At 37.0% G+C, this 21,608-nt stretch overlaps 1 protein-coding gene across 2 annotated transcripts in view; it reads right to left on the minus strand.

Annotated features, from left to right (window-relative positions):
* Positions 1-21,608, minus strand: part of MMS22L (MMS22 like, DNA repair protein) — a 128,916-nt gene that overhangs the window by 32,036 nt on the left and 75,272 nt on the right. For both annotated transcript variants that reach the window (XM_047859195.1, XM_047859194.1), the window contains exons 15-18: positions 9,975-10,168; positions 4,295-4,445; positions 2,091-2,242; positions 1,075-1,217 (exon numbers count right to left, since the gene is read on the minus strand). In XM_047859195.1, the coding sequence (XP_047715151.1) occupies positions 1,075-1,217; positions 2,091-2,242; positions 4,295-4,445; positions 9,975-10,168 (640 nt within the window). The remainder of the gene's footprint in view (positions 1-1,074; positions 1,218-2,090; positions 2,243-4,294; positions 4,446-9,974; positions 10,169-21,608) is intronic.

Consider the following 21,608-nt stretch of genomic DNA (forward strand, 5'->3'; position numbering starts at 1 on the left):
TCCTGGCATAATACTATCTAGCATTTAGCAAACAATTATTATTTACTGAGTGATGAAAGAACAATTAATTGGACGGGATGAAATTAGAAGACTCTTTGGAAACTATTAGTGAAGTACATGACCTCTACCTCCCTTTCTGATCCTGTATGGTTCCTAGGATAAGTGTTTAAGTACAAGTGAAGATCCGATCAACAACTAAATAAAAGGCTCAAAAGAAATGGTCATTTCATATCTGCATGAACTATTACTAAATATTTTTAGGATTTATATGGTATCACTAATTGTTATACAACTGTATTTTAACTTAATAGAAACCAGTGGAAGAATTCACATTTGTGGCAATAGCTTATAGCTGTATTTATTTTCATTGCAGTTAATGCCAACCGCTCTGTGGGAAAATAAACCAACTTTTATTGTGAATAGCTTACAAAACCACTAATTCAAACACATGAACAGCTTCAGCAAGGATGCAAAGCAAAGACTATCACAAAATATAAATTCCTGCAAAATTAATAAATAAAAGTCAAATGCTGAAAGGGACTATTTATTATGGAGACAAAGCTAAAACAAATGATTGGATTTTAAGGCCCCAACCATAATGATATGAAGCACTTAGTGTTTATGCTAACTACAATAAAATTTTACTGTAAAATTTACTATTTGCTACAGGGTGGTAAACATTAAGTTAGAACTATTATGGACCCTGTATAAGGAAATCTAGTTCCCAAGAATCTGGAGAATATTGCTACCTAGGAACTTCAGCAATAAGATATTCCTACAATTGACACAAGCCTTAGTGTGAGGCTTTTATGTAGCATTTCTTAGTCACTACTTTTCATTAAATGTACTTCTTTGGCTGTCCTTAATATAATTGTCCTCAACAAATATATTCTGTAATTGTACTAAATCACGGATTCACATTTTTATTCCTCCTTAATTTTATAATAGCAGGCAACCAATAATATGATTCATTTAGAATAATTCATTTTATAGACAAATTTCATAAACACTTCAAGTTTTTGTGAAAAATAATTATAATTCATCTGGACAATTATACTAATAAATGAAAAATACCTCAAAAAATAGAATAAGTGCTTTTGTAGGGTCTTCTGGACTGGATAAATATTCAACTTGAGCCTTTGAAAAAATATTCTTTACTTCTGAGAGTTTAAATAGCAACCTTGTCAGTTCAGCCAACTGTCCCAAGTACTCTTTTTCTGTTAAGATAAAAATAATATAATAATATTCATAGGTTTATTATATAAATTTATGTTACATAGATGAGAGTAAGGAATGCAGCATTCATGTATAACATTCTTTTTAAAATAAAATTCAAATTTCCACATAATTAAAAACTTTCAATTAAGTCTCTAAGGAAAAGTTTTATTTAAAACCAAAAAAACATATACTTGTGAATACACAAGCCCCGAAATTTTTTCATGTCAAGCCGACTGATGTAATAAGATATCACAATGAATTTGGGGCATTTTTTTCAGTCCAAACTTTGTGTGACTTACAAATGGCCATAAAGAATAGCTTTCAGAAAAGGAATGTCCTGTGGGCAACCAGAACTGAATGGATATTTAAAAAAACAATAATAAAGTATAAGTATCAGTCTGTGAATAATAATAGTAAAGCAGAGGAGAGGTAAAATATCTAACATAAAATAGGAGAGAAGTATTCACAATTAGATACTTTTCTTTTTAGGGTGTTAACAGTGTGATATCTGGTTATTTGCTTTACAGTTCCACCTTTTTTTTGTGATTTGTTTCTTCAAGGTAAAAAGATAGCTTGTCACCTGAGAGCAAGTTTTTGTTCCTGGCTTCCAAGGAAACAAGTTCTTTTATCTTTATAGGAGAGAAATTTGTCATATATAACAGGGAAATATCAGGAAAAAGAAACAGGCTGCAAAAGAAAATGTACACATGCACACACACACGCACACACACACACACACACACACACAAAACACGTATATATATACACAAACATTTTATATATTTTTCATCTTTTTCTATTAATTTGTGTAAAACAGGACATTTTAAACATTATTTAGCTATCTAGAAAGTAAAATTGCCTGAAATACTTACCAACTGCCTGTTCAGGATTTATATCAATGAACAAATCATCAGGCACATAGAAGTTTTTTATATACATTTGCAAAATGCAACGAATCCATGATCTTACAGTTAAGGCTTGGAAAGATACACAGCCTGAATGAGAAAGTGCTTCACATAACATGCTGTAAAAACAAGTTGATGGATATTAAAACCAAAACCAAAACCTTACAATATATTCTCTGAGTATAGAGATTAAGAAATAAAGGACAAATTCTAACACACCCCACTTCTTGGCTTGTTTTATAGATACACACATTAATTCAGATATACATTGCTGAAAATAAACACTAGAGATACACAAAAAAGGATATTTTATATAAAAATTTTTGCTTTCATCTATAGCAGTTCTAATTTTTAATATTTATTTATTTTTGAGAGAAAGAGAGCATGTGAGTGCAAGCATGAGTGGGGGCAGGGCAGAGAGCTGAAGTCGGACGCTCAACCAACTGAGCCACGCAGGCGCCCCTGACGGTTCTAATTTTTAATTTCCTTTTTCCACTGATGGCAAATGTGTATGTTTCTGCCAAGGGCAAGAGGTAAGGAGAATAAGGTTAAAATGGGAAAATCTAGAAAGGGGCTTATAAGTAGCTAGGTGACATAATAAAGGAAGTGGCAAGTAGAAAAAAAACAGTGGCCCTTAGAGTAAATAAAAAGAAGTGGTCATGACCATTTATGGAAGAAAAGAGTTAATGACAAAGATTTCTGTGTGAATCTTCTAACCAATTCCATACCCATCCCTTTCTTTCCTGCTATACCATTCCATAGGCGGTCATTATTGAAGAATTACAAAGTAACATCTGACAGAAAAAAAATAAAACCAAAAATCTTTCTGTGAAGCCAAAAACCTGGCTAAATCTGATATTTAACCATTTTATAACTGGGGGGTAGAAAGGATGAGGGTGGTCTTAGCCTAACTATGAAGTGCTAGGTAAAGTCATAACTCTAAAAATATTGCTTTGAAAAACCTGAACAGAAGACGTCCCAAAGAGTACACAGTGCCAAAGAACTAAGGTTTGTCATTTATGACCTATACAACCTTTCCAAAGTTCTTTAACACCTTTGCATTTCAGTTTCTTCAACTGTTACTAATACATCAAATACTATTTTTTAAACTAAACTTATTCCAGACAGTTTCAGAAGTATTTAATAAATACTGTTTGTTATTATAGAATTAGCAAGCTAGAAGAGACTAAAAGTAATCCAATCGAAGTTGAGCTCCCTTACTTCATGACTTAAAGCCAATGAGAAGATGGCTTACTGACTGCTTAGTGGACTCCCTTATGCGAATACCTCACTGACCGCATCCCTCTTCATCTGGACAGGAACTACAGTGGTCTCCCAGGTTTGTGCATTTATTTTCCCTCATCTTACTATTCTTTTTCAAATCTTCCCGATTACACTATTTCTATTGTAACTTCATTTACTATACGTTTTTCCTACTGGAGTTCCTCAGATCTGTTATATAATGCAACAGGAGATACAGATAAGGAAACCAGGGTTCAGGGTGATGAAGTGTTGTGTTCCTAATTGTACAAGAGTTGAGTCTAAAAATCTAGCTGTGAAAGGGAAAGCTATCATTACACCTAAAAATACAATATACTTGTATTTTACAGAACCAGCAATATTAATTACATAATTTCTTTCACAAAGGTGAATATAGAAAGGTAATTTCAAGATGAAATAAAGGTAGTCCTACAAAAACAGTTTTAAAAAAAAGCTTTTAAGCAGCAAGTTTTATGTTTATTTTTATTTATTTATTTATTTATTTATTTTTTTTTTTTTTTAAATTTTTTTTTCAACGTTTATTTATTTTTGGGACAGAGAGAGACAGAGCATGAACGGGGGAGGGGCAGAGAGAGAGGGAGACACAGAATCGGAAACAGGCTCCAGGCTCTGAGCCATCGGCCCAGAGCCCGACGCGGGGCTCGAACTCACGGACCGCGAGATCGTGACCTGGCTGAAGTCGGACGCTTAACCGACTGCGCCACCCAGGCGCCCCTATTTATTTATTTTTAAGGCAGGCTACTGCCACTGTCAAATCCAAAAGCAAAAACCACCAAAGTGTCAGTATATGTATGAAGATCAGTTTTTATTTGTGAAAATTCTTACTTTCCTAGTATACTGATCTATCATGAGTTTCTATACATGTGCATACCTGAAATCAAGTCACTTACCTATTTTGTAGGCAATGACTTAAATATCTTGCTACAACCTGGGGCCAGATGATATCATCCCAACCAAAAAGCTGTATTATTGATATAACTGGCTGAGGCTGAAGATCTGATGGAGCTGTGCTGGGCATGTCCAATGCTAGCAAAGTAAAATCTAGATTTAAAATGAGAAAAATTTATGGTGAGGAATTTTTTCTTTAAATTAAAAAAAATTAAAATTTTTTTTTGACATAGAGAGAGCACATGTGTACTCTTGAGTGTGGGGTGGGGAGTGTAGAGAGAGAGGGAGAGAGAGAGAGAGAGACAGAAGGAGAGGATCTTAAGCAAGCTCCGTGCTGAGCATGGATATGGGGCTCGATCCCATGACCCTGGGATCATGAACTGAGCCAAAATCAAGAGTCCAATGCTCAACCAACTGAGCCACCTGGGCACCCTTATAGTAAGGAATTTTTAAAAACTATTTCCCCTCCCCAAATTATATCAACAGTGATAAAAAGAATTCACTCAATAATAAAATGTCACATGTAGAAATGCAGAACAAAAAGCAAAAACTGAACTATATTCATGTTGCCAAAGAAATTTCCATAGTGATTATATAATCTCCAAGAATGGGTCTAGAATAATCTATTTCAGCATTATCATCATGGAATCTATAATGGCTTCCTCAAATTCCAAATTCTACATCTGATGTTTGTACCCCCTCATTGAAAAATCCCATTTATTTTTATTTTTAAAAAGTTTTTAAATGTTTAATTTTTGAGAGTGTGTGCACGCGCGCATGAGCGAACATGAATGGGGGAGGGGCAGAGAAGGACACAAAGAATCCAAAGCAGACTTCAGGCTCTGAGCTGTCAGCACAGAGCCCAATGCAGGGCTTGAACTCACAGACTGTGAGATCATGACCCGAGCTGAAGTCTGACGCTTAACCGACTGAGCCATCCAGGCGCCCCTCAAAAAACCCATTAAAAAAAATATTTCTAGCATCTATTTCTCTCCAATCAAGCTAATGTACTTGCCACCTACCACAGAGAAGACTTTGGTCTCAGACAATGGCTAGTCTTCCATTAAATGGTAATTTCCTAGTAATCAGTGACACTCCACTTTCTTCAGAACCTACTAAGCCTAGGAACTAGAATTCCCTAGTTAGCCACATTAAACAAATATACTTTATTTTGTGATTTCCTGGGAATTCCCCACCTTAATTTGTATTATATTAATTTATGTCTGTCAATAGACTGCTTATGAAGCACTGGCTCCTCCGTACCTCCCTCAAGTGGTGGCTGTGTATTCTCCCACTTCTCTCCTACACTTGACCTACAGATAGCGGAGTTTGCGCCTTGGTCCCGAGGCTGCTTCTAGACCATTCTCCCCTTCCTCCTCTTGAAAACCTCCAGCTTTGACTCTCATGTCATCAGACACCAGTCACTAATTCTCCTTGTTGCATTCGCCTAGTGTTTCCTTGTTCATCTCCCCTCATTCCTTTAAGACTATAGCTCACTAACCACATCCTCTCTAGCAGTGCTCCTGTCATAATCCTGGATGGCTTTTCTTCCGATATCCTGGCCTATCAGTTTCTTGAACTCCCCTCCTCAGCGAATCTATCTTCCACTCTATTTCAGCCATTTACTCCCATGCTGATACTGTGAGACTTTGGCATTAGCAATAAGTACATTCTCTCCCGCTTTCTGGCACCTCCACCCAATTGGAGGGGTTTTCCAACTCTCTGGTCTCTAGGTCTCCAACTCCCAACAACTATCTGATTCCACCAAGACCTACAATTCATTGATCCGACAACTTTTTCCCTGTCCCTCACTGCCTTCATGCCTTCTTTCCTTTTTTAGGCAGCTTTATTGCACGGTCCACTGTTACGCTAGTTTTGTGTACTGTCCACTCCCTTGCTTCTTACTTGATTCATTGTATTTCTCTGGAAAAAGCAAATGTTTAATTCCAACTCTTGGTCTTCTCTTGCTATGTACCTGCTCCAGTATAAATGGCTGGCAAGGAATCCTACTGACTGATCTCACTTTAAATTTAGGACTATAAACTTTAAGTTAGACCTTAGAGCTGGCCAGCATTCCTGATACATTACTCCAGTCCATTCAGACTTTTACTCTCCTGGAGGGCTACTGCATACCTTCTTCCCTCTCTCTGTCGTTAGCCAGCACCTCCTCCCCATCCCCACTTTCAGCTAACGGCCTTACTTACTACTTCACAAAGAAATGAGAAACATCAGCCGAGAACTACCACAAGCTCCTGGCACATCTACCTAGCTGCCTGTTCTTGGACCCCCCCTTTTTTAAGTTTGTTTGTTTGTTTATTTATTTATAGAATGCACATACACTGGGCACATTAGCAGAAACATCAGGTGTAGAATTTGGAATCTGAAGAAGCCATTATAGATTCCACAATGATAATGATGAAATAGATTATTCTAGACCCATTCTTGGAGACCTTTATGATCACTGCACAGAATCCCAAGCAGGCTCCACACTGTCAGCGTGTGGAACGTGACATAGGGCTCGAACTCACCAACTGTGAGGTCATGACCTGAGCCAAAATCAAGAGTCGGTCACTTAATCATCTGAGCCACCCAGGTGCCTCTGGGCCCATTTACTCTGCCTTCTCTTCTGCTCCTACAGATCATCTGAGGCCAAGTCTTTTATAGGATCCCATTTCTCTTAGACATTAAACCACAAGTGACTACCATGCATCATTAAGTTTTCCTTTACTCCAAACATTCATGTCAGGATTATAAATATACTGAAATTTCGCCCATGTTATTAAAAAAAAAAAATCTCTTTGACCCACACCTCCCTCTAGCTAACATCTCCATTTTTCTACTTCTCTTGAACAGTGATACTCAAAAAGATATATCCACATTTGCAGTCTGTAATTCATCTTCTCACATTTTCTCTTAAATCACCTTTAATCAGGACTTTGTTTCTAGCACTATACCAAAACTCCTTTTCAGGGTGACCACTGACCTTCCCTCTTGCTAAATCCAGTGCCCAATCTCAGGCTTCATCTTTTTTGATCCATTAACAGCATTTGAGCAGTTGATGACTTCCTCTTCCTTGAAATCCTGTCATTTGCTTTCCAGGGCAACACACTTGGTTTTCCTGTTGCTTCACTGGCATTCCTTTGCAGTCTCCTCTCTTGGTTCCTTTTTATCCCACAAATCTGAACATGGGAGTATCCTGGAGCCCAGTCCTCATGCTTCTCTCTTCACCAAACTTACTCTATCGATGATCTCAACCAGTTCACAGCTTTAATGACTATACACAGTTCCCAAATTTAACCTCTTCTCTGAACCCAACACTTATTATCCAAGTGCCTGCTTTTCTTAGAGTTTCATGGGTATCTAAAAAAAAAGTCCAATATCAAAATCCTAGTCTTCCCCTCATAAAATCTGCTTCTGTCACAATTTTCCTCACCTCCATAAATGAGGAATTCTCTCTTTATTCTGCTTACCATATTATACCCACCTAGAAATTCTGTCAGGTCTACCTTCAAAATACTGTGTACCTTCTGACTGGAAATCCAACCGCTTCTCACCACCTGTACTGCTACCATGTTAGCTCAAGCTGCTCATTTCTGAATTGTCAACGGTTCGCTAACTGGCCTCCCTATAGTTGGCTCTCAGTCTAGTAGCCAGAAGGGTGTTCCTCACTGCTTTGCTCAACACTTTTTCAAAAGCTTCTAATCTCAGAGTAAAAGCAAAGAGTCTTTCCAACTGCATACAAGGCAGAACACAAGCTAGCTCTTCACTACCTTTTGGTTATATATCTGGACTCTCCCTTCCTTTCTTATGCCACACAAGCTTTTATGGCTTCTCTGTGGTTCCTCAAGCACACCAGACATGCTCTTGCTTCTGTTCTTGTGCAGAGCATTGGTCTCTGACTTCCTTCAGGTCTTTGCTTAAATGGTACTTACTCAAGCCTCCCTGACAATTCTATTTAAAATTACAATCTGCCTCTGGCATTCCCTATCCTCTCTGATACATTTTTATTTTTCTCCAGAAACAATTATCACCTTTTATTACATATCTTGCTTACTTACTAATTGTTCTCTCCCCTGCACTAGACTAGAAGTTCAATGAGAACAGGTAACTTTCACGGGAGAAAAGGAATTGCAGTCCTTTTCCCATTGGTAATTCCACAATGGCATTACCATAAAATAAATGTGGGTGTTCGATGACTGTTGTTTTTAATGCAGGAAACTTTTTTCTCCTAACCTATCAAGTCTTTACTTCAAAACAAACCCCTATAAGTATGTGTGTGTGTGTGTGTGTGTGTGTGTGTGTGTGTGTGTGTGTGTATACACTTTTACTTATTTTTAGCAACTAGGACAGCGCTCATTAAACTTGTGTGGTATCATTTCTGTTCACTGACTGTGAGTTGGGATGATGAATGCAAGAAAGAGAAGTCATATTGGCTTCTAATGACTGCTTTGGTTAAACTGATTACATATCAATATTTATTTTCATAGACATTCTGGTAGCTGGAAAACTGTGTCCTGTCACAGTTCTTCAATCTGTCATTGTAATGTTTTAATTATGGAAATGCTAGTAGAATTCAAGATCTTTCACAATTTATATCATTCAGTCTTTTATGTAGTGCTTTTAGCTCAGCTTTCTGTCATTCACACCAGGGTAAAATAAACCATGGTTTAGGTGTTAGGTCTTTTTTTTTTTTTTTTTTTTTTTTAATTTTTTTTTTTTTCAACGTTTATTTATTTTTGGGACAGAGAGAGACAGAGCATGAATGGGGGAGGGGCAGAGAGAGAGGGAGACACAGAATCGGAAACAGGCTCCAGGCTCTGAGCCATCAGCCCAGAGCCCGACGCGGGGCTCGAACTCGCCGACCGCGAGATCGTGACCTGGCTGAAGCCGGACGCTTAACCGACTGCGCCACCCAGGCGCCCCTAGGTGTTAGGTCTTAAAAAACATCACATCGAAATGCATTATATACCTTTACACAAATTGCAATTAAAGGCATGTAGTTGCTATACTGATCTCCATCTATTCTAGTACTTCTTAACATATTTTGCGTGAAATATTCCTTTGAGAAAGATAATGATCTCTTCTTAGAAAATGGCAAATATGCTCAGATACTCAAATTCTTGTCTACAACGTCATGTGATTCAGATTCCCTTAAAGCCTAAGCACATGACCTTAGGCCAAGAGTCAAATTAATTAAAAATTACAACCTAAAATAGAATCTAGAAGTCACAACAATAACAGTCTATACATTTGAGGTTATTCTTATCTCTGCTTGGTGAAGTAGAATTCATAGTACATTCTTTTACTCTTCACAGAAGTAACTTCATGTTACATCTAGATATCTCCATACACAATTTGAAAATAACGTCCTTGAACTAGAAGAAATCAAATGTTACTTTTCTTTCCAGATATTGCACGCATAAGAAAAATTTATGCACATTCGATATTTTTAAGATCGAAAATTATATTTTATTTTTAGTGAACAATCACTTAATTTTTACCTTTACTAAGAAGAAAACAAGCCAAAGGATCTTAATTTAAAAATATAAAACTCTTTTTATCTTTCTGGTTGTCAAAGTATTTATTAGACTGTAATAAAAGAGTTTGTTACCAAGCAAATAGAAGAAAAAACTGACAGAGTCTGCAAAATGAGAAGCTAATTAGCAAATTAACAACGCTGACCTGCAGCTGCGTCCGCAAGTTCTGAGAGAGGCACTATCTGTGACATTCTCTGACTCTTCAAAAATGAAAAGAAATGTCTCCATAGTGCACTGGCAACTGCAGCAAGGTGGCGCTCTTTAGCCGATAATGAAGACTGCGCAGTTAGGTCCACATTCTCCTTTTGAAGTTCCTGACGCAATTGTTGATGCATACTCCTAAAAAGAAATAAAAATATAGCTAACGCCCAACAAATCTTTACAAAAATCTTCTTTGAATACATTTTTGGCTTTTAACGTTTATATCATATGAAAACTGAAGGACCGTTTTATATAATTAAAACCTTTATGCCAAGACATTATGCATTTCTGGTTATTTGATGGATGAATGATGGCATATTAAGCACCATAAAGTTAATGTTAATTACTAATGTCAACCATTAATTATATGCTTTTTAATATGTCAGATCCAAATGAGAAACAGGCAGCTTCAGAATGAATGTCTGCATTTTGCAACTCACTATGACAAGTGATTTTACTTACAGTGTAGACATGAAAGCAATTTTTTAAACCATTTTCTTCCAAGAGCTTTAGGACATGGATGTACCAAGAGGAAAGAAAGTACATCTAGCTTGCCTGTGTGTGGCATTTGTAATTAAAATATTTTCCTACACAAAACTGTGCCAGGTATAATCTTGGTACTTTGGTCCCAAAAAAATCCATAATCATTTTCACAAAGCGGACAATAATAAATAAAAAAGTTCTTGCTCTCCATAACTTAGTAAAACATGAATACAATGCTGCCTAGTCATTTATTTATCTATATGTTTAACTGAAAATTTAGACATTTCTTGCAAACCAAAACTACAGTGAGATATCACCTCACTCCTGTCAGAAAAGGTAAAATTAACAACACAAGAAACGACAGGTGTTGGTGAGGATGTGGTGAGAAAGGAACCCTCTTGCATTGTTGGTGGGAGTGCAAACTCTGGAAAACTGTATGGAGTTTCCTCAAAGAGTTAAAAATAGAACTACCTTAGGATTCTGCAGTTGCACAATTGGTTATTTACCCAAAGAATACAAGAACACTAATTCAAAGGGATACATGCACCCCTATGTCTATAACAGCATTATTTACAATAGTCAAGATATGGAAGATGAATGGATAAAGAAGATACAGTGTGTGTATATACATGCACAATGGAATATTTTATTCAGCCATACAAAAGAATGAAAATCTTGCCATTTGCAATGACATGGATGGAGCTAGAGTATAACGCTAAGCAAAATAAGTCAGAGTAAGACAAACACCATACGCTTTCACTTACACGTGGAATTTAAGAAACAAAACAAGGGGAAAAATGAGAGAGAAATAAATAAAAAAAGACTGTAAATTATAGAGAACTGAGGGAGGGAGGTGGGTTGAACAGGTGATGAGGATTAAGGAGTGCACTTGTTATGAGCACAGGGTGATGTTTGGAAGTGCTGAATTACTATATTGTACACCTGAAACTAATTTAACACTGTATTTTAACTAATTAAAAATAAAAACAACAAAAAAAGAAAATTTAGACATTTCTAGACCTTAACAGAAATATAAGAGGGGAAGGAAACACTAAGAGATTTTTGTAGTGATCTGGAATATAAGGCATTTTTGCAATATTCCCAACTATTAATAATTTGATTACCTAACACTAAATGTACAACCATAATATTATTCCTGTTTCTATTACTGCCACATCAATTGAGAGTTGATACAAATGCATGGATATCATCCTGAGATAGATACGCTGTCTTCAATGAAAGACAAACCAGTTAAAACATAACCAATAGAGCTAAGGCAGAAGACTTCCTCTGATAGTGTTCCATTAAGAAAAATAACTAGTACTTAAAAAAAATATTACATTATTTCTCACATTCCTGATGTTTTTTTAAGTTGTTTTTTTTTAAGGGGCGCCTGGGTGGCTCAGTCGGTTGCATGTCCAACTTCGGCTCAGGTCACAATCTCACAGTTCATGGGTTCAAGCCCTGCTAATAGCCCTGGGCTATTAGCCCAGAGCCTGGAGCCTGCTTCGGATTCTGTGTCTCCTTCTCTCTCTGCTCCTCCCCCACTCATGCTCTGTCTCTCTCTGCCTCTCAAAAATAAAGAAATGTAATAAAAAAAATTTTTTTAAGTGTTTTTTTAAAAAAAATATTTTTGACAGAGAGAGAGAGAGACAGAGCGTGAGCAGGGGAGGGAAACAGAGAGAGGGAAACACAGAATCCAAAGCAGGCTCCACGCTCTGAGCTGTCAGCACAGAGCCTGATGTAGGGCTTGAAACCCATAAGCTATGAGATCATGATCAGAGCTGAAGCTGGCTGCTCAACCAACTAAGCCACCCAGGCGCCCTGCCTGATGTTTTTTTTAAATGTTTTATTTACTTATTTTGAGAAAGAGAGAGAGAGAGCAAGTAGGGAAGGGGCAGAGAGAGAGGGAGAGAGAATCCCAAACAGGCTCTGCACTAACAGCCTAGAGCCCGAAGTGGGGCTCAGGAACTGTGAGATCCTGACCTAAGCTGAAATCAAGAGTCAGATGCTTAACCAACTGAGCCACCCAGGCGCCCCTAAATTAGTTTATATAGGGGAAGTAGACACTTAAAATAAATACACAAAATACAGAACTTAGTACACATACCTAAAACATTTCCACTGAAAGATCAAACTGGACCCAAGACCACATTTTAGGACTTTTCGCATAAACTACACCTAAGTAAGTAAAATATTATCAGTTATATAACATTAGGATGCTGCGCCCCTTGCCACTGAATTCTTGGATAATCATGAGACACTACTTAATACTACCTGAAGTATCGATAAAAAAGTACAAAATGCCTGGGGAAAGAAGATCATAGCAAGCAATTCTCATAAAAGCTAACCAAATATCTGCTATATCCTCTCTGGTAAAAACATGCCTGAGATGCTTTCAACTTGAACTAGTGGCTAGAGAACCATTTCAAATCCTTTAGCTTTGAGTAAGTTGAATATCAACTACTAAAATCCATTTGGCACCTAACTTAACTGCCTACATCAACATGTAGCAAATTTCATGACCACATGTCAACACACTAGAGTCCAAGTAAAATAACACCACCATTGGCACAACACAGTTATAGCCATTTCAAAGTATACTGGTTTCAAAGAATAATTTACTGTACTAGAGTAGGATAAATTGTGCTCCCTATTTCTAAATAGATAAGCCATTTCTTCACTAAAACCTATTCCCTAGGGAGGGATATCATTTCTGGTCATCCTCTTTGTGCTAGAAATTCTTAAATTAAAAATCAGAACAATTCTATGAGATAGGTATCAGTAATCCTCTTCATAGATGATGAAGCTGGCAGTGAGAAAGTTAAATACACCCAAAGGTCACATGGCTAAGAAAGGCTGGGCCCATATTCTGAACTTAAAACTCACTCTGAAGCCCATACCTTCCTCCTACACACACACTTATGCACTAAGAATCACACAATTTAAACACTGATCAATCTTCTTCTCTTCCTACTTGGGTTGAAGAAAGTTCAGTAAACCTAAGAAAAGGAGCTAGAAAACCCTCATGTAGCTTTGCCTCTTACACCAGAATTCTGTGTTAGAAAAAAGTACAAGAGATACCCAGAAAAATGCATTTGAGGCAATACTGAAAAAGGCCAACAAATCTGAGCCACTTTTGACCTCTTCAGAGCAAAACAGTGAGGTACCAGGGATTCTAAGTAGGAGTTACTATCGGGATCTGATTCAGAGGTCTGAAAAAAGAAACAAACCACTAGGTAAAAAAGCTAGAGATTACATCTTCCAATGTAAGAGTTAACACAGCAAAAACAAGTTCCAATTAAGCATAAGACATTGACCCAAACACAGATTTGTTTTGGAAATGTGCATCCTCTTTGCATTTTGGTTCGAAAGAAGTTAGATATCCTGGGACTATGCAAAATACTTTCTGCTTGATGGTTTGAATATTCAAGGAATATCAGTTTGAATAAGAATGAAAATCTGCTAATTTAACACCAAATAAAGTTGTTTAAAACCTTGTAATAGTTTGTGTAAACATGAGCCAATCAGAGAATGACAGATGCAGGAAATGTCAAGGATATCCTACAATGGGAGTCTGAAGGGAGAATCAAATTTCTGCACTGTAGCCAAAACAGAAATACTCCTGGCAGTCACAGGTAATTTTTTTTTAATTACATTTTCTGGATGAGAAAACTAACTGCAGAGACTACAGAAAATTTATTGTATCACATGTGACTGTGTATCTGCTGAAGGTATGTTTACGAAAATGCAAATACTGAAAGAAGCTGTCACTACAGGTAACAAATACAACACAAAGCATATATGAAATACATAAAGTGTCTAACAGTTCTCGGTGTCATGGCTATTTTATGAAACATTTTCTACCTTCTTCAACAAACTGGAGAAAAATATGAAAGTAAATTTACTGCACAGAAAATGAAATGTACTATTGGGTCAAAATCAAAAAAGAAATATCACAGGAGAGAGAGAATCTCCTAACACTTGGCAAATGTTTTGAGTAAAGACAAATTTAACATGGGTTAAAACCATTTTGGAAACACACACATGTGGAAATATACATGCCTAACTATCCGACTTACATTCTGAAAGATGCAATATAGTATAGTAAAAAATAAAATTTGCTGAATGTCAAGTTACTCAAATTGTGGCTCTCAGAGAAACAACAGCAACACCCAGCACTCATCACTATTTACCACCATGTGCCACGTACCATGTTGAGTGTTTTATAAGCATTTATTTCTTACCGTATGAGTTTGGTGCAGTTATTATCATCTTACAAATGGGGAAAGTAGGGCAAAAGAAGTACATGTTGGGTAACACAGCTGGCTATTAGCAAAGCTACCCAGAGCTGTGTGACCTCAGAAAAAGTGAGTAAGCTCCCAATGTTTATTTTTTGAAGAATCAAGAAGAGGAACAATCATTTGCTATATCCACTGTCAGGTTAACTGTGAAGACCACATGAAATACTTCCTCAAAAATGTTTAGAAACCTACCATTACAGTAGGCAAACACCAAAACTTTTCCTTCCTTCCTTCCTTCCTTCCTTCCTTCCTTCCTTCCTTCCTTCCTTCCTTTTCTTCCCTTCCTTCCTTCCTTCCTTCCTTCTTCCCTCCCTCCCTTCCTTTCTTCCTTTCTTTCCCAAACTTTTCCATACTTAGTTATCCAGATCTTCTTATGCTTTTATTTTAGCTCCAGTATCCTTCCCCCTATGGCTTACCTTATTATGTCCAAGCATGTTCCTGGTTCCTGGATCTGACTGCTCTCTTGCCCAATTTTGCAAGATCTGTTTTCCTGGGTTTTTTTTTGTTTTTTTGTTTTTTAAACATTTGCTTTTTTGGGGGGTGAGGGGCAGAGAGAGGGGGGCAGAGAGGATCCCAAGCAGGCTCTATGCTGACAGCAGAGAGCCCAATGTGGGGCTTGAACTCATGAACCCTGAGATCATGACCTCAGCCAAAGTTGGATGCTCAACCGACTGAGCCACCCAGGCGCCCCTGTTTTCCTGTTTTTATCTTTCCACTACTTCCTTCTGTGATTTCACATATTCACTTAGTCATCACAGCCCCACATACTCACCCCTACACAGTCACGCAAATACACTGAGGTATCTATCACATGAGTGGCACTGAAACTGGCACCTGCCTGCTGCTCCCTGCCAGCCTGGTCTCTGTAGTACATTCTTTCCTCACAGCTTAGGCAGGCTTCTGGGAACACTTCCCAGACTACTGTATCTAGGTTTTACTTCTAATCCTCCTTTTCTTTTGTTTCTCCTATAACTGATAACTGCAGAAGTATGACATTCTGTACATCACTGTCCTAGTAGTCATTATTGTATATGTAGTATTTCTAATACATTATGCCTCAAAATTGAAAGAAAATTTGTCTAGTGAGGGACCTGTGTCCACACATAAAGCATAATATAATACAACTGATAAGAGATGAAAGCAAGGGATTAACAACAATTAATAATTGAATTCCTCCTTTAGTCCTACTCCAAACCTGGCAACTTTTTTCAATCAGTATTAGTGAAAAATAAAATGGTAAGTTCTAAGGTAAAAAGTTGTTCTAAACCAAGACAGATAATTATTCCAAGTATCTGATTTAGCTAATAGAAAACTGGATGGGAATCAGATTACTCTATGACCATTTTTATTCTCAGATAAACTCACTAAAAAACTGAAGGTACTTTGGATCCTCTTGTCATTCTTGTTCACAGCTAAAACCTAGGGCTATAATTACTTTACTACTCAGAATATAACATAATCAAAGTAATGACATTACCAGAAAAAAAAAAAAAAAAAACCTAAGTCTTACAGTTTGAAGTTATCCTAAAAATCATCCAATCCAATCCAGCCTCCAGCTATAAAGAGACTTCTGCAAAGCCCCACTATGAGAGAATGGTAGCTTGAGTCTTGAGCCCCAGTTCTGTGCATGCCCCAGTTAACAGGGAGAGGCAGTAAATCAGAAACCAGGCTGGCAAATAGCAGCCTGGTTATGCCTTGCAATGCCTCCCTATAATAGCTCAATGTGTTTGTGTGTATGTGGAGGAGGGGGTGGATGGTGGTGATGACTGAGTGCATATGTGACATCAAGGCTGTTTTGACTACTGAGGGACTATGACAAATAGAAAGCACAGCACTGGCGAAGATGCTTCCAGACACATATAATGCACTAAGGAATAAGGGAATAAAAGGGCTTCTCAAGATGTAAGGAAACTTGTCCAAATGAACACTTGTCCAGGAAAGAGAAGACCAGCTTGTGACCCCAGAAAACTTCTGAGACTTAGTTTTTCATCTGTTAAATGGAAATAATGCTCTATTATATACACTATCGAGCTGTCAAATCACACCACTTAGGTAAAAACAATCTGTAGACTATAAGGCAAGATAATGTGCATTTTAGTCGCATTTCTACTCCTTCTAAATCCGTAATAACCGTGCTCATGATGCAGTAGAGCATTATCTAGGAAGACATGGGCTTTAGAGGCAGACATACCACAGTATAAATCTTTGACCAAGAAGTGTCAATAAGATACTTTCCAATAATGGAACAGTTACTGTAGGCCAGGGAATTGAAGATTTTTATTGAGAATATATACACAGTCTTATTCTGTTTTTGGCCTTTACTAATTTAATCCTATAGGTACTATTATTATCCCCATTTTATAGAAAAGAAATCTAAGTACAGAGAAGATAAATAATTTGATTCTGGGCTATACTGTTAGTAAGCAGCAGAGCCAGAACTTGAACCCAAGCAGTCAGTCTACCATGCAACTATGTTACACCTACCTTAAATGCCATTTTGCTCTCCAAATAAATAATACATGTTTTAATGTTAAGTTGCTATAGTCATTCATTCATTCATACGCTAAGCTCTTAATAAAGGTAGTTACAAACTAGTATAACACCCAATCCCAGGTGGTATACCAGTTGCACACACATTAAAGGTTTAATACTTCTGGGAGTGGAGGTCATTCTATAAGGATCCCAAAGGTCAATGAACATGTGATAATTTAAAAAGTTTCCTGTGAAGGGTCCCTGGATGGCTCACTTGGTTAAGCTTCTGACTCTTGGTGTTGGCTCAGGTCGTGACCTCGCATTTCATGGGTTCGAGCCCTGCATTGGGCTCTATGCTGACAATGCAAAGCCTGCCTGGGATTCTCTCTCCCCCTTTCTCTCTGCCCCTCCTTCATTCATTCTGTCTCTCTCAAAATGAATAAACTTAACAATTAAAAAAAAAATATATATATATATATAAATAATATATATAAATATATAAATAAAAATTAAAAAGATTCCTGTGACCCACAATTAATTAATTTGCAAGACTGGGGAAAGAGAATATATCAGGAATCCAATGTTGAGTCTGGCAAACCAAGCATGCTTGTAGCAATACTGCCTTACAGTTTTAGAGAATAGTACTGGTAAAGTACTTAAAATGAGGCTGCTTGCCACTATCCCCCAAATATGGTACAGCATGAAAATATGCCAGTAAAAAGGAGTTATTTTTAGGAATTAACTCTCATAATTTTATTCATCACATTTATAGATGATTATGGGTCTCAAGTCAGTTAAGTTTTCCAGTAGTATTTTACTTCATTTTATTGTATATCAGTAAAAAGGGGGGTGCCTGGGTGGCTCAGTCAGTTAAGCATCCAACTTGATTTCAGCTCAAGTCATGACCTCACGGTTTGGGAGATCGAGCCCCACTTTGGGCTCTGTGCTGTCAGCCTGATTAGGATTCTCTCACTCCTCTCTCAAAATAAATAAATGGGGGCGCCTGGGTGGCTCAGTTGGTTGAGTGGCCGACTTCGGCTCAGGTCATGATCTCGCGGTCCGTGAGTTCAAGCCCCGCGTCGGGCTCTGTGCTGACAGCTCAGAGCCTGGAGCCTGTTTCAGATTCTGTGTCTCCCTCTCTCTGACCCTCCCCTGTTCATGCTCTGTCTCTCTCTGTCTCAAAAATAAATAAAACGTTAAAAAAAAAATTAAAAAAAAAAATAAATGAACATTAAAAAAAAAAAAGGATCTACCTTGGTAGTTCTCAATTCTGACTACCATCAAAATCATCTGTAGAGCTTTCTAAAACTACTAATGCCAGTCTTACTAAAGATCTTCCTCTGGGGTGCCTGGTAGCTCAGCTGGTTAAGCATCTACCTCTTGATATCGGTGCAGGTCATAAGCTTGCAGTTATAAGATTGAGCCCCATTTCGGACTCCACTCCAAGCATGGAGTCTGCTTGGGATTCTCTCACTCCCCCTCTCTCTACCCCTCCCCTGCTTGTGCTCTCTTTCTCCCAAAATAAATAAATCAACATTAAAAAAAATCGTTAAGTTTGGGATCTAAACATATTACTTGTTCTTAAATTCTGACTCACTAGGTCTGGGGAGGGGCCAGAGAGTCTACATCTCTGATCAGTAGATGCTGCCAGCCCTGGGCCACACTTTAATCTCTTACCTTCCTGACTTTCCTCGTCTCTAAAATCGGGTCAATAATAGTACCTAAAGGATTAAATTAGTTAAAATCAAACACTTAGAATAGGATTGACATATATTCTCAATAAGCTGACTTTGATTTTTTGGTCAATGATAAAAGTGACTTCATTTATTGCATATATCCTATTTAATTCTTGTATCACATAAGGATATGGCCCATGGACTACACAAGTAGCAAGACCATATATAATTCTGTACTAGAGGAGTACTCTACTCTGTAGGCAGAAGTATAAAACAAACTGTAGGCTTTATACCAACTCAGGGAAGAAAGATCATTGAGGGCATCAGAACAAAATGGGCATGGAAATGATTCTCTAAGGACAGGTTAAGAACTGAATATGTGCAAAGGAATAAAGTAAAAGCACAAAGGTATACAAAATCCATTCATTTACTCTCTAATTCCACACATATTGCATATGCTCTATGCAGTAGGGATATAGAGTTTACAAAGCTCTGCCTTTCTGGAGCTTATATTTTAATAAGGTAGATAATGAAACAAACATAGATGTGTAACATTTCAGGTTGTGGTACACTTTATGAATAAAAAGTAATCAAAGTACGGAGATAATGAATGATGGGAACAAATATTTCAACTAGGATGATAAGGAAGCATCTACTGAGGTGACATTTGAACAAAAACCTAAATAAGTAAGGGAGGGAATTATGGGCGGAGAGCATTCTAGGGAGAAGAAACAGCAAATGCAAAGGTGCCAAGGTTGGCAGTTCCATAGGCTCAAGGAACAACAATTAGGAAACCAGTCGGCTGTAGCACAATGGGTGATAGAAGGAACAACCGATGAAAAGCAAAGACTAACATAATATGCATCTTACAAGGAAAATATAAAAGAAAAAGGGGAAGGAAAGAAAAAATAACCACTCTAACTATAATGGAGCAACACTAGAAGGCAATCAACTTAAGAATGGAAAATATGGCCATGTTTGTTCATTCACACGTTTTCCTCATTCACTCCACAAAAGGTTACTCAGCACCACTCACTGTATCTGATACCAAAAACAATTAAGGCAGACACTGCTGTTAAAAAAAAAAAATAAAAAAAATAAAAAAAAATAAGTCAAGATTTCATTTTAAAGGTAGTTAGGAGCCACTGAAGGATTCTGAACTGAGCAACAGCATAATGAAAACAGTGCTTTGGGAAAGATTAATCTGGTAATGGCAAACAGAATGGGTTAGAATAAGAATGGACTAGAGACCAGAGAGACCAATTATGAAGCTTCTGTAAACATCTAGGTATGGGCTTATACCCAATTTGAGCTCCTTATGAAGGAAAAAGAAAGCCCACAGTAATTATTTGGCATTTTGTGAGGGAGAGGAAGCAGTCTTTGTTTTTGCCAAATTTTGAGGGAGGGAAACTAAAAGTTAGGAGGGGCAATTAATTAGTACAGGAGAGTATAATTTTATTTGAAAACAGAAAACTTATGTAACAAATTCCAAAAAGTTTTTGGAAATCTAGATCCAGAGTCCAAGAATATGTATAGACTCAGGAATCACTGTTTTGTAATTCAGCTAATTAATGAATTCAATGTCTATTAATTACATGAAGTACCATATTAGATGCTATCAACTATGATCATTGCTCTGAAAGAATATACAATCAAGTTCTGAGAAAGGGGTATGTACAGAGTATAGTAATGCATAAAAAAGGAACGTTTGGTCCAAGTAGGGGTTTGATGACTTCTTAGAGTAAATATGCCATTACAAGATCATGGAAGTTGTGTTAACTAAATGAAAAAATAATACAAAAAAGTTCTAGGAAATTGAAATAATATGAGTAAAGCATAGTAACATATTATTGCATGGTGTATGAGAGGGCTCACCAACAATTTAGTATTACCATAAGATGAAAGGTCAAGGGGTAGAATGATGGAAAGTCAAACTAGAGAAGTGATGGAGTTAAGGTGTTGAAGGGCCATGCCATCTAAAAAGACCTAGGAGTGAACAATTCTTTAAAGTGGAGAGAATCAACAGCAACAAAAACAACTTACATACTCAACATATATCTGCCTAATAGTTGGTTCCCAATATAACCTAAAACTTATAAGGACAATCCTATGCACTTATACATTTAAACACCCTGTGTAAATGAACAAAGCTAATGTTACAATGCTATTTGTATTTTTACATATATATTTTTACATATTTATACATATATGTATATATATATTTTTTTACATAAATATTTTAAAAATATTTAATGAAATATTTTCATTAAAAAATCCAGCCTGGTAAGTATATGTGACTTGGTACATATACAACTATATATAACTCATCATAACATACTATAAATATATATATTTTTGTCAATGCTTAAATGCTGTTTCATGTTCCCATCTAATAAAAGTGAGCACAACAAAACAACCCGAGCAAGTCTGACTTATACCATTAGCATTATTAGTACAGCATAGTGCAAATTCTCTTAACAAATGGGGGCTTTACTGCAATCCTGAGTTGAATATACTTATTTTGCTGTCGGGTCTGTTTCTGCCATTTAGTCTGAGTTTGGGGGTAGAGTTTAACCTATAATCAATAAGTAATAGTCTTGAACTTAACACAAGAATCAAAGAAAAAGTATTAGTCTGGATATT

This window comes from Prionailurus viverrinus, chromosome B2 (assembly GCF_022837055.1).
Source record: "Prionailurus viverrinus isolate Anna chromosome B2, UM_Priviv_1.0, whole genome shotgun sequence".
NCBI lineage: Eukaryota > Metazoa > Chordata > Mammalia > Carnivora > Felidae > Prionailurus > Prionailurus viverrinus.